The following is an 11,515-nucleotide window of genomic DNA, read 5'->3' as shown; positions in this document are numbered from 1 at the left end:
TGATAACATCAACACTATGAAATAACACATATGGAATCATGTGTGACCAAAAAGAAGTGTCTATATTTTGAGATAAGAGCTTAATTTTTGAGATAAGAGCTTCACCTGGAATGCTTTTCCAACAGTCTTGAAGGAGTTCCCACATATGCTGAACGCTCGTTGGCTGCTTTTCCTTCACTCTGCGGTCCGACTCATTCCAAACCATCTCAATTGGGTTCAGGTCATCTGATGCAGCACTCCATCACTCTCCTTGGTCAATTAGCCCTTACACAGCCTGGAGGTGTGTTGGGTCATTGTCCTGTTGAAAAACAAATAATAGTCCCACTAAGCGCAAACCAGATGGGAAGGCGTATCGCTGCAGGATGCTGTGGTAGCCATGTTGGTTAAGCGTGCCTTGAATTCTAAATAAAAATACATTTGATTTGATTAACACGTTTTTGGTTATTACAGGATTCCATATGTGTTATTTCATAGTTTTGATGTCTTCATTATTATTATACAATGTAGAAAATAGTCAAAGTAAAGAAAAACCCTTGAATGAGTAGGTGTGTCCAAACTTTTTACAGGTACTGTATGTATAAGGGCCCCGACATGTGAACACACAAATAGGATGATGTCTGTAATAATATGTATCATACCATGCTTGGATGTATAATTCTAAATATTTCCTCATTCACTCGTGATTTGCATAATGCTATCATAAGTGTACCTTCAAATTTGAAATAATCAATTTTAATGTGGTTATTATGTTGTTATGAAATGTAAAACATGGAAATTGTCTCTTAATCCAGTTTGTGCTGTGAAGAAACACAGAGTTAGTCTCCACCAAAACACAGCGTTCATCTCCACCAAAACACACACACAAGTGTGAAAAAAGCAACCAATTCTCTAATGTATCATCTGTATGTGGATCAGCAGAAATAATTAGTGTGCACCAGATGGATACTCTGAGCCATGTAGGAGTTTGCAAATTAGGTCACTAGTTCACAAGTGAAGACAGTTAGCTAGTGTGAAGGCAGCAGAACACTTTGCATTTCATAAAACACCTTAATAACTCACTGGCTACACTACAATCTATAAAATACAACAAAACATGATTATGGTCCATACATGTTGAAGATTTTCCCCCGTTACAATATTTGAATGAAAAACATGAGCTGGCACAACACTCAGAAAAATGATTTTATGTGGAGGTGCTGACTACCGGCGAATAAACTATAAACTCTAAAAATAAGGAGAGTTCCACACTCCTTCGATCAACTCCCAGTCGTTTATTGGGTAAATCACCAATGTCTCGGAATCACTCTGCCTCCTTCAGGGTGACGTCAAGAATGCTTGAACCAGGTTATGTAGACAAACAGTGCAATTAGTGCAACCAATAATTATTACGTTAATTAGAATCAATTGAGTGAAAATGTTGAAAATAATAGTTCATGGCATATTACATATATTCGGCTATTGTTATCATATGAAAACATAATTGAATATTGTACATAATATTAGCATCAACATACATTATTGTTAAATTCAATTTCACATATTTAATTGTTTCCTAGTTCATTTCATATTTGCTGGTTCAACCTTAATGCATAATAAGCATCAACAGGGGAACATATTAAGTACGCTAATAAACTGTAGAAAGAATATATCAACGTATAAGACTTGTTCATATAAGAGAGAAGTGTTCAAAGTCTATATTCCGACCACTAGGGGTCAGTGTTTTTAGATAGGATAACCAGTAAGCCTCCCTTTGTAGCGGTTGGATCTCAATGTTACTTCCGCTCCTTGTTAGAGCAACACGCTCAATACAATACCTGACAAAGTATAAATATAGTGGAATAACAACAGTAACATGAAACAAATTAGTAAACATATATGATTTATTCTTACATTTGTTTAAAAAAACATGCAGGATTAACAATAACACTGTTCATATAAAAATGCAAAATATATATTTAAAATGCATCAAAAAAGTGTTGCAGTTATGTTGAGTTGTCTCCTTGGTAACTTATACATGGAAAATACCTGAAAAGTGTGCCTGTATTGTGTAGTCACACAGACTGAGCACATAGGGGATCCTCCTTTATTAAAGGACAACTGGTCACAGAGAGCTTGTCAGTCACCTCCTCAACACTGTCAGAGAAGTGTATTGGTCTCGTGTGCACTCCCGCAGTCACCTCTTCATCACGCACCTCTTCATAACACTCCCGCAGTCACCTCGTTGACAGTCAGGGACCTTGCTACTACGTTCTACCTGTGACTTCATGGTGAATGAGGGAGCCATTTCAGTATCATTACATCTTACAATTATCAGAACATTGTCATAATTACAAATATATCAGCTAAGATACCTGGGTCAAATAAGTAGAATCTCATTTTCTTTTTTCCATAACTTCATATAATCTCCCTAGAATACTGCAGATTGCATTGCTCTTTGGTTTCACACAAATAGCTGATTTGTATGTTCAACATGCACATACCACTGACAAATATGAATATATTTGTTAAAAAACAAAAAGAAAATTAAACTAATATAAATTAATGTGCCATTATTTGTGACCCAAAAAGTAATAAGAATATCCAAGTAATGCACAGGTTTTATAGCGACTGTGTAATAACTCAAATTATAAACTGGGTGGTTTGAGCCCTGAATTCTGATTGGCCGAAAGCAATGGTATATCAGACCGTATACCACGGGTATGACAAAACGTTGAATTTTTCTGCTCTAATTACGTTTGTAACCAGTGTATAATAGCAATAAGCTCCTCTGGGTTTGTGAAATATGGCCAATATACCACGGCTAAGGGCTGTTCTTAGGCACGACGCAACGCTTCTCAATCTTTCAGAAATGAATGAGCCCATTGATCGGGTAGGGAGCTGCACCCATCCACTGGCAACATGATACTACTCTACATGTCATAAAACACAACTCACATGAAGGCACAATATACAATGCCACGCTCCATTAAAACATTTCATTTGAACTAGTACTGTAAGTGTCCTGGAATGTTTTTGCTAACTTATTTTAGCTGTATGGCACACACGAAAGGTACACACACACACACACAGTCAATGCCTTCCACACCTGGTAAGTAGCCCTTTGTGGAGCCTCAAGGTTCCATTTCCATGATTTCCATATTAAATACAGACATGGTATGTCTTTGGTACATAGTGCTGAGAGAGGTACTTTCAAATCCTTCAAGTCCCTGATGTTTCAGGGTTTCCCCTGTTATCTCCACGTTCCTAAGCAACAGCAGGATACAAAGGACACACATCGGTGATGTGCATCACCTTGGGTTTTCCACTGGAGGGACATATTGTCCTCTCAGTCTGTGCAGATGCTAGACAGTCTCGGAGGGTTTGGCCCCGGAGAAAGAGGGAGAGTTTGAGGGGAAAAAAAGAGACTGTCCAGCTGGAAGGAAAACAGAGGGAGAGCTTTGGTTGACCAATCAACAGCCAGCTCAATTTGGATGATGAAAAGGATGGGACAGCTTGTGTTCCTTAAATCAATCTGGTCCCGGTTTCCCAAATGCATCTTAAGGCTAAATTCATCTTTAGAACCATTGAGCCTTAAGATGCTTTTGGGAAACCAGACCCTGGTCCTCTTCTCAACCCAGAGAAGTAAAGGCGTTAGCTCAATTGGTAGTGCATGGGCCTTGCAACGCCAGGGTAATGGGTTTGATTCCCAGACTACCCGTACGTAAAATACATGCATGCATGACAGTAAATCGCTTTGGATAAAAGCGTCTGTGAAATGGCATATATTATAATATTATATCCAATGGCAGCCTCAATCCTATGATTCTACTGAATAATATATACTACTTTAAAGGATTCAATGTGTAATCTCACTACGCCACAATGGAAGAGTAGTATCTTGTCCTGAATGGGCAGTAATCTCTAGTACACTGTGAGCCTATCAGACTACATAATACACCTCAGACATAGACTCTGGGTCATTAACAGTCCTGAAATATCATGAGGGTAAACCATGTTAAGGTGCCAAAAGGCTCCTCTCCAAACATAAAGCGATAAGTATCAGAATCGTCTGAGTAAGTCCTTTCCGAATGAACAAGCGGCACTGGGCACCCACTCCTCCAGAGGAAGTCCTTCCCTGCTAGACTGAGAAGTATCAGATGACCATTACATCAGCAGAATCCGGAAGAGGAGGAGAGAGCTGGGCTCACTGAAGTAAGACGGACATAAAAGTGGTTACAAAGGTAAAAACCAGAAGGGTCACAGAGGTTCTCAAACCTGACCAGTCAACTTGTCTTTTAGGCACCGATGGGACTATTCCCTGTTTACATTTACATTTACATTTAAGTCATTTAGCAGACGCTCTTATCCAGAGCGACTTACAAATGGTTTGTTAGTCATCTGAGAGTCTGTGGTCAGGATGGGGGGTTGCTTAGACCAGTAGCGGCCCGCCCATTAGGGCGTTAGGAGCGGTGCCCCAATTATGATTGGTCAACAAAAAATATTTGTATAAAAAATATATACAGTATATATTATATAATTCATGAATTATGTTTTAAATGCTCATAAAAGTGCAGTAAATGTGTACATGTTCCTATTTAAAAAAAAAAATCCAGCTGTTCAGTTACTTACTACTCTGTCCCTCGCGGATGCATATGCCATGCAAACATTGCTTATATTGTTTTGCCAGCTATTTGCTATGAGGGAGAACTGCCCCAATGAAATCGCAGGATTTCTTAGCATAAATTATAACAGTACAAAGTTAATGGACTGTCCTGGGGCGCTCAAATGCGTGCTCTCTCGCGCCAGATCAGGTACAGATGTGTGCTCTATCAGGTACAGATGTGTGCTCTATCAGGTACAGATGTGTGCTCTATCAGGTACAGATGTGTGCTCTATCAGGTACAGATGGCGCCAAAGCAACAATCTAATTGTAATGAACTTGTAAATAAATAACCATAACAGTCATTGGAGCCTGGGACCTGACATCTACATCCAACAAGTGTCGAAAGACAGAGGGATATACTAGCTAGAACTTTCTCATTGGGGATCTGGTAGGACAAAAAGCATGACGGTAGCTGGCCAATTGTATTGTTTCCCCCCCAAGTTGCTCATTTGGTTCTCTTGTAGGTGAGAGGGCGACATGTAGTGTGAACTGAAACAGCACGATCAAATTCATTAAGCCAGATACAGTCATTTTTATAAACATTGAGAAATAGTTTAGTAGATTTTTTTGATAAAATTAACCAGTTATCTACCTTTGACAAGCAGCTAGCTAGTTATAGCTACCTGGTAACCTGTTAGGTAGTTAGCTCCCATGCCAATTTCAAGTCTTTCTAAATATCCAACTCGGGAAATATGGAAAATATTCAGAATGAACTGGCTAGCGCATCATGCTTTGTGACAGTATATTAGCTATATTACCCCAGTTAGATAATGTGTTTTCACTTACTGCATCTGCATGCTTGTTACGTTCTTGTTCGTTCGTGACCTGCTTCTCATTCTAAATAGTATAATCTAATCTGTTCAAAACAGTGGCAGCATATGCAGCAGTGGTCATTTATGATGTTGTTCAAATGCACAGATCGCTTTATATATCTTCTCAAAGAAACTACCAGTAGCTCGAAAACTTGGCATCATATGTCATGCTGCTTTGTTGACAACTCCAACCACCTCGCGCCCCGGGCATTCAGCCAATCACCAGCCGCCACTGGTTTAGACCATGAATTGCATGTATCCCTCCGCCCCTGTAACGATGACGTCCATCCAGATGCGCATAGCCTCAGGGGAGGGAGACACCATGTAGTACACCCTGTCATGAGTCTTCACACTAAACGTCAGACATGGGTTGGGGCTCTGGAAGGGAGGGAGGAAGGGTGGGGGAAAAAGACAGAGCAAAAAGAAAAGCAATGTCACTATAGTTTCAAAAAATGTGTTTCTTAGCATAAAATACGGATACTTCAAGACTTTAAATGTGTATACCATTTGTCCCTTACCTTGTGTGCATTCTTTAAATGGTCATAGTAAACCTCTTCTATAGCTTGGAAGTATATGACCCCTTTCATCTTGACCTCGTGTTTGTCTGTAAGAGAGCACACACCGTAGCACTGGAATGACCATGTTTATGGGAGGTGAAACAAAAACAACTCGAATCAAAGCTCTTCCAGAGTAAAACAGCATAGCTTGATGATGATGTCATCGCTGCTTTTCTTGCAGTGCTCTGTTTAAGCTACCATTTACAGCCGCAACAGACAGAGAGAGAGGAGAGAGAGAGAAGAGAGAGAGAGAGAGAATGTCAGAAGTAGAAGAAGGAGAGAGAAAGAGAGGGAGAGCTAGTAGAAGGTACCTGCGTAGTAGGCCAGGGTCTTGCGGTTCCGGTCGAAGACAAACCAGCGTTTTTTCCAGGTCTTGATCTTACCACCCATCTTGACCAGGAACCCTCTGCAGGTTTTATTTGTGATGGCCAGGTGGTAGCAGTTGTCTGGGTTGTGTCCAGCTGCCTCGATGTGACCATGGAGGTCAAAGTCATCCTTCCTCTGAGGGAGGTAGCGTGTCAGCGGCCGGGCCTGGGGACAGGGGTCAGAGGTGTCTGGTCTGTGTTGAGCCCATGTCTGAAAGCTAAAGATCTGATAGACATTTTTCTTTCAAATGTCATAGTTGCTTTAAAGCATTTTAAAGCTATGGCCTAATTCAATTACCATGCATCTGAAATTATTAGTATTATGAATCTTGGCCCATCCCTTTCTGGATCTCTCACCTGTGCCCTCTGTTTCTCGCGTAACTTCACCTCCCTCTCGATCATTTTCTGCCTCCTGCTGGTCTCCTCCTGCAGTCTCTTCTCCAGGTCCTCCCTCCTCCTCCGCTCCTCCTCCAGGGCCTGCTTACGCACCTCCATCTCACGCTCCTATACACGCCACACACAGAAAGTTACAGCATGGTCAACACACACACACAAAGAACGGTAAGAAATGGTTTTAGTTATGAAGGCTTCATTACCTTGTGCTCAAGGAGTCGATGCTTGTCAGCCTGGGCTTCTCGTAACAAACGTTCCATCTCCTTAATCTTTCCTACGTTGGATGTGCTGGCACTGTGGAAAAAAAGGTTTCATAAACACAAAGCAAGGAGAGTACACACGCCCACCAGAAAAAGGACTGTCCATCCTGGAACCTATTAAGTGTGAGTTCAATTCCAGACCAGGACCCTTACTATAAAGTTAACAAACACTGCACCTCTGCACCAGTCATACCATCACATTCTGTACAATGTATAGACCATACATTTCCTCTCATATTTTTCCATCCTGTATATACTGCATGGACAGACCAAGATCACACTCAAACTTTAATTTTTTAAAATGTAACCTTTATTTAACTCTCACACACTTAACCAATTTTAACTTTCTGGGTGGTCCTAAGTGTACAGAATCAGTCAAGTAGAAAACACATCTCTTCTGCTTATTAAAAAACACTTCTTCTGCTTATAAAACTGGGTGTGAGACAGCTGGACAACATATGCCCAAGACACGTTCAGCATCCTCACTAACAAAATAAAATGTTCTGATCCCACAAGTAAATGTTCTGGTCCACCTTGGTCAATTCAGAGTAAGGATTTGGAGACCTCTTATGTTGATAAATGTGTTTCTTTATAGGCTACCTGCCGACACATGCAGATATATATAAATAAACATTGTTTTCCCATTGTAACAGGATATCCTGAAGATTTAGAATGAATCTAATAGTTTCACTTGGAAGAGCATGAGATCTAATGGAAAAGAGTCTGCAGAACCATGTGTCTGTTAAGCATAACCAACGAGCATAGTCAACTTTGTCTGAGGGTTCAACTGATTTCATCTAACTGATTATTTCTGACAAGAACATGGTTGACAAAGTACTAAGTACTTGATTAAAAACAATAACACACACGTTGTAACAACAAAGGATCCAAAAAGGATACTTTTGGTTTAAACAAACACAGCCTCTTCTCTACAACAGACAACCAAGCACCAACAAACAAGCTCTTTACTCACATCAGATTCAGCCTCTTGGCACTATCCCAGCGACACAGTAACAGTACTGATGGGCTGGATCTCCACTGTGACTGGGCCCCTTCACTGAAACCACAGCTGTGTGTAACCTGACACTTCTGCACCAGCCTCAGCCATCCCAGTCCCTGCTGGTCAGCCCACCAACTGGGGCTCTCACCCTGCCTCACTCCTGCATGTTTCACTCAGCTTCACTCCTGAACGTTTCACTCAGCTTCACGCCTGAACACTTCACTCAGCTTCACGCCTGAACACTTCACTCAGCTTCACGCCTGAACACTTCACTCAGCTTCACGCCTGAACACTTCACTCAGCTTCACGCCTGAACACTTCACTCAGCTTCACGCCTGAACACTTCACTCAGCTTCACGCCTGAACACTTCACTCAGCTTCACGCCTGATCGCTTCACTCAGCTTCACGCCTGATCGCTTCACTCAGATTCACGCCTGAACGCTTCACTCAGCTTCACGCCTGAACGCTTCACTCAGCTTCACACCTGATCGCTTCACTCAGCTTCACGCCTGAACGCTTCACTCAGCTTCACACCTGATCGCTTCACTCAGCTTCACGCCTGAACGCTTCACTCAGCTTCACACCTGAACGCTTCACTCAGCTTCACGCCTGAACGCTTCACTCAGCTTCACGCCTGAACTCTTCACTCAGTTTCACGCCTGAACTCTTCACTCAGCTTCACGCCTGATCGCTTCACTCAGCTTCACGCCTGATCACTTCACGCCTGAACTCTTCACTCAGCTTCACGCCTGATCGCTTCACTCAGCTTCACGCCTGATCACTTCACGCCTGAACTCTTCACTCAGCTTCACGCCTGAACGCTTCGCTTAAAATCACAGAACTTGGAAAGAACCATAATATGGAATGATGCTGAGTCACATCTCTCATTCATAACATGTCTCTTACATGCCATGCCCCCGGTTCTTCTCTGAACAAAAATGCTCTTTAAACTAATGTCACATTGAGCTAACAATGGTCATACTTTAACAGTGGGCCTTCTTGAATCATTGTGCTACTTGAACAATGGTCCTACAGTTCTCTCTATCACCTGGAGATGTTGTCTGGGGAGCAGGCAGAGATGCTGGTCTCCATGCTGTCAGAGCTGTCCATACTGCGTGTGTCAAAGCCATGGCCATCGTCTGCGTAGTGGAAGGGGTCCAGGAAGACATTGGACTCAGACACGGTCCTGCTACACAGGTCAACCAGTCTCTGTCTGTTCTCACTCATGTACAGGTGGCTATGGCCTGCTGAGAGACAGATGAACACACATACAGACATACTCTTTATTAAGCATTTTATCAGATTAGATTAAACATTTAAAAATGTTTGTTGCTGGTTAACTGTCCCAACTTATTTGCAGTTGGTCAGAGGCCATTGCTGATACACAAATAGTATATTTCCCTCCAACACTGAAATGGGCATGGTCATTCAACCCCCTCACACCTGTTCCCAAAGGCTCTAGTTACTTCTGCTTGAGATACTATCAGAGTATAGCTGAACATGTCTTTCCTGCTCAGGCCGATGCTAATGGACACTGGGGGAAAGATGCCCTGTGGCAGTCCATGTTAACTAACAGATTGACATGCAATATTGACCACTCAAGAAATGAAAAGCTATGAATGTCTATCTCTGCAGCATGTAGCTAGCATGCCGTGAGAAACAGGCAGCAGGTACGGAGAGAGGCAGGGAATCCATGAATGATTAGAGAAAAGCTAGGGAGAGACAGAGAGATAATGAGATGGTGTTACAACACTGAACAAAAATATAAAACGGAACATGTTAAGTGTTGGTCCCATGTTTCATGAGTTGAAATAAAAGATCCCAGAAATGTTCCATATGTACAAAAAGCTTATGTCTCTAAAATGTTGTTCACAAGTGTGTTTACATCCCTGTTAGTGAGCATTTCTCCATTGCCAAGATAATCCATCCACCTGACAGGTGTGGCATATCATGAAACAGCATGATCATTACACAGGTGCATCTTGTGCTGGCCACTCTAAAATGTGCAGTTGTCACACAACACAATGCCACAGATGTCTCAAGATTTGAGGGAGAGTGCAATTGGCATGCTGACTGAAGGAATGTAACGTTCATGTCTCTACCATAAGCCGCCTCCGATGTCGTTTTAGAGAATTTGGCAGTGCGTCCAACCGGCCCGATAACTACAGACCATGTGCAACCATGTCAGCCCAGGACCCTCACATTCGGTTTCTTCCCTTGAGGGATCATCTGAGACCAGCCACCAGGACAGCTGATGTAACTATAGGTTTTTGCACAAGCGAAGAATTTCTGCACAAACTGTCAGAAACCGTCTCAAGGAAGCTCATCTGCGTGTTCGTCATCCTCACCAGGGTCTTGACCTGACTGCAGTTCGGCGTCGTAACGGACTTCAGTGGGAAAATGCTCACCTTCGATGGCCACTGTCACACTGGAGAAGTGTGCTCTTCCCGGATTAATCCCGGTTTCAACTGTACTGGGCAGATGGCAGACAGAATGTATGGCGTCGTGTGGGTGAGTAGTTTGCTGAAGACAACGTTGTGAACAGAGTGTCCCATGGTGGTGGTGGGGTTATGGTGTAGGCAGCCATAAGCTACGGACAACTAATATTGAACTTCTAGACAATAGGTCATTAGAGGCATCATAAAAACAAAATACAAATTGAAGTATGCCCAGACATGCACACAAGTTCACAAAACAAAAAAACTGTTTTTGCTCACCCTTGAGCAGGCGTCGGGTTTCCAGAACTCTGGGAGAGATAGAGAGGCCCCGGGGGATGATACTACCACAGCTGGAGCTCTGGGAAAGAGGCACGTGGGACTGCAGAGTAGACAGACGGACATAACAGAGAGTGAGATGACCTGGTAAGTGTCTTTCTAACCCAATGCTCCAGTAATCAGATGCGGGGACTCAATGGCATTATCAATTAATGATTCAATTAGAGAAATGAAGGTCCTGACGGACTAGAGTTGTGCACTGCTGATCTAACCCCTGTGGTTGTCCTCTGCATAGTACGCCCCAAGGAGGAGAGGTTGATCTGGTTCCCCAAATGCTCACCTTAGGGGACAGGCTGCCCCCAGGGAGAGGTTGGTCGCTTATGTTCACCTTGGGGAACAGGCTGCGGACCAGGGAGGGGAGGTTGGTCCCCCATGCTCACCTTAGGGGACTGGCTGCCTCCAGGAAGAGGAGGTTGGTCTGGCTCCCCCATGCTCACAATAGGGGACCGGCTGCAGCCCAGGGAGAGGAGGTTGGTCTGGCTCCCCCATGTTCACCATAGGGGACAGGCTGCAGCCCAGGGAGGGGAGGTTGGTCCTCCATGCTCACCTTAGGGGACAGGCTGCAGCCCAGGGAGGTGAGGTTGGTCCCCCATGCTCACCATAGGGGACAGGCTGCGGCCCAGGGAGGGGAGGTTGGTCCCCCATGCTCACCTTAGGGGACAGGCTGCAGCCCAGGGAGGGGAGGTTGGTCCCCCATGCTCACCTTAGGGG

The 11,515-nt window shown here is 43.3% G+C and overlaps 1 protein-coding gene across 4 annotated transcripts in view; it reads right to left on the bottom strand.

Moving 5' to 3' along the window:
* Positions 1-1,862: 1,862 nt before the first annotated feature.
* LOC115101400 (pleckstrin homology-like domain family B member 2) overlaps positions 1,863-11,515 on the bottom strand; it is a 45,242-nt gene continuing 35,589 nt past the window's right edge. For 3 of the 4 annotated variants that reach the window (XM_065004877.1, XM_065004878.1, XM_065004879.1), the window contains 7 exons: positions 10,748-10,847; positions 9,079-9,277; positions 6,973-7,063; positions 6,734-6,880; positions 6,323-6,542; positions 5,973-6,058; positions 1,863-5,832 (listed from right to left, as the gene is read on the bottom strand). In XM_065004877.1, the coding sequence (XP_064860949.1) occupies positions 5,692-5,832; positions 5,973-6,058; positions 6,323-6,542; positions 6,734-6,880; positions 6,973-7,063; positions 9,079-9,277; positions 10,748-10,847 (984 nt within the window). In that variant the 3' untranslated portion in view covers positions 1,863-5,691. The remainder of the gene's footprint in view (positions 5,833-5,972; positions 6,059-6,322; positions 6,543-6,733; positions 6,881-6,972; positions 7,064-9,078; positions 9,278-10,747; positions 10,848-11,515) is intronic. The other variant, XM_029620860.2, reaches the window with a different exon arrangement.

This window comes from Oncorhynchus nerka, linkage group LG19, assembly GCF_034236695.1.
Source record: "Oncorhynchus nerka isolate Pitt River linkage group LG19, Oner_Uvic_2.0, whole genome shotgun sequence".
Taxonomy (NCBI): Eukaryota; Metazoa; Chordata; class Actinopteri; order Salmoniformes; family Salmonidae; genus Oncorhynchus; species Oncorhynchus nerka.
This window is presented reverse-complemented; position numbering and strand designations above follow the sequence as displayed.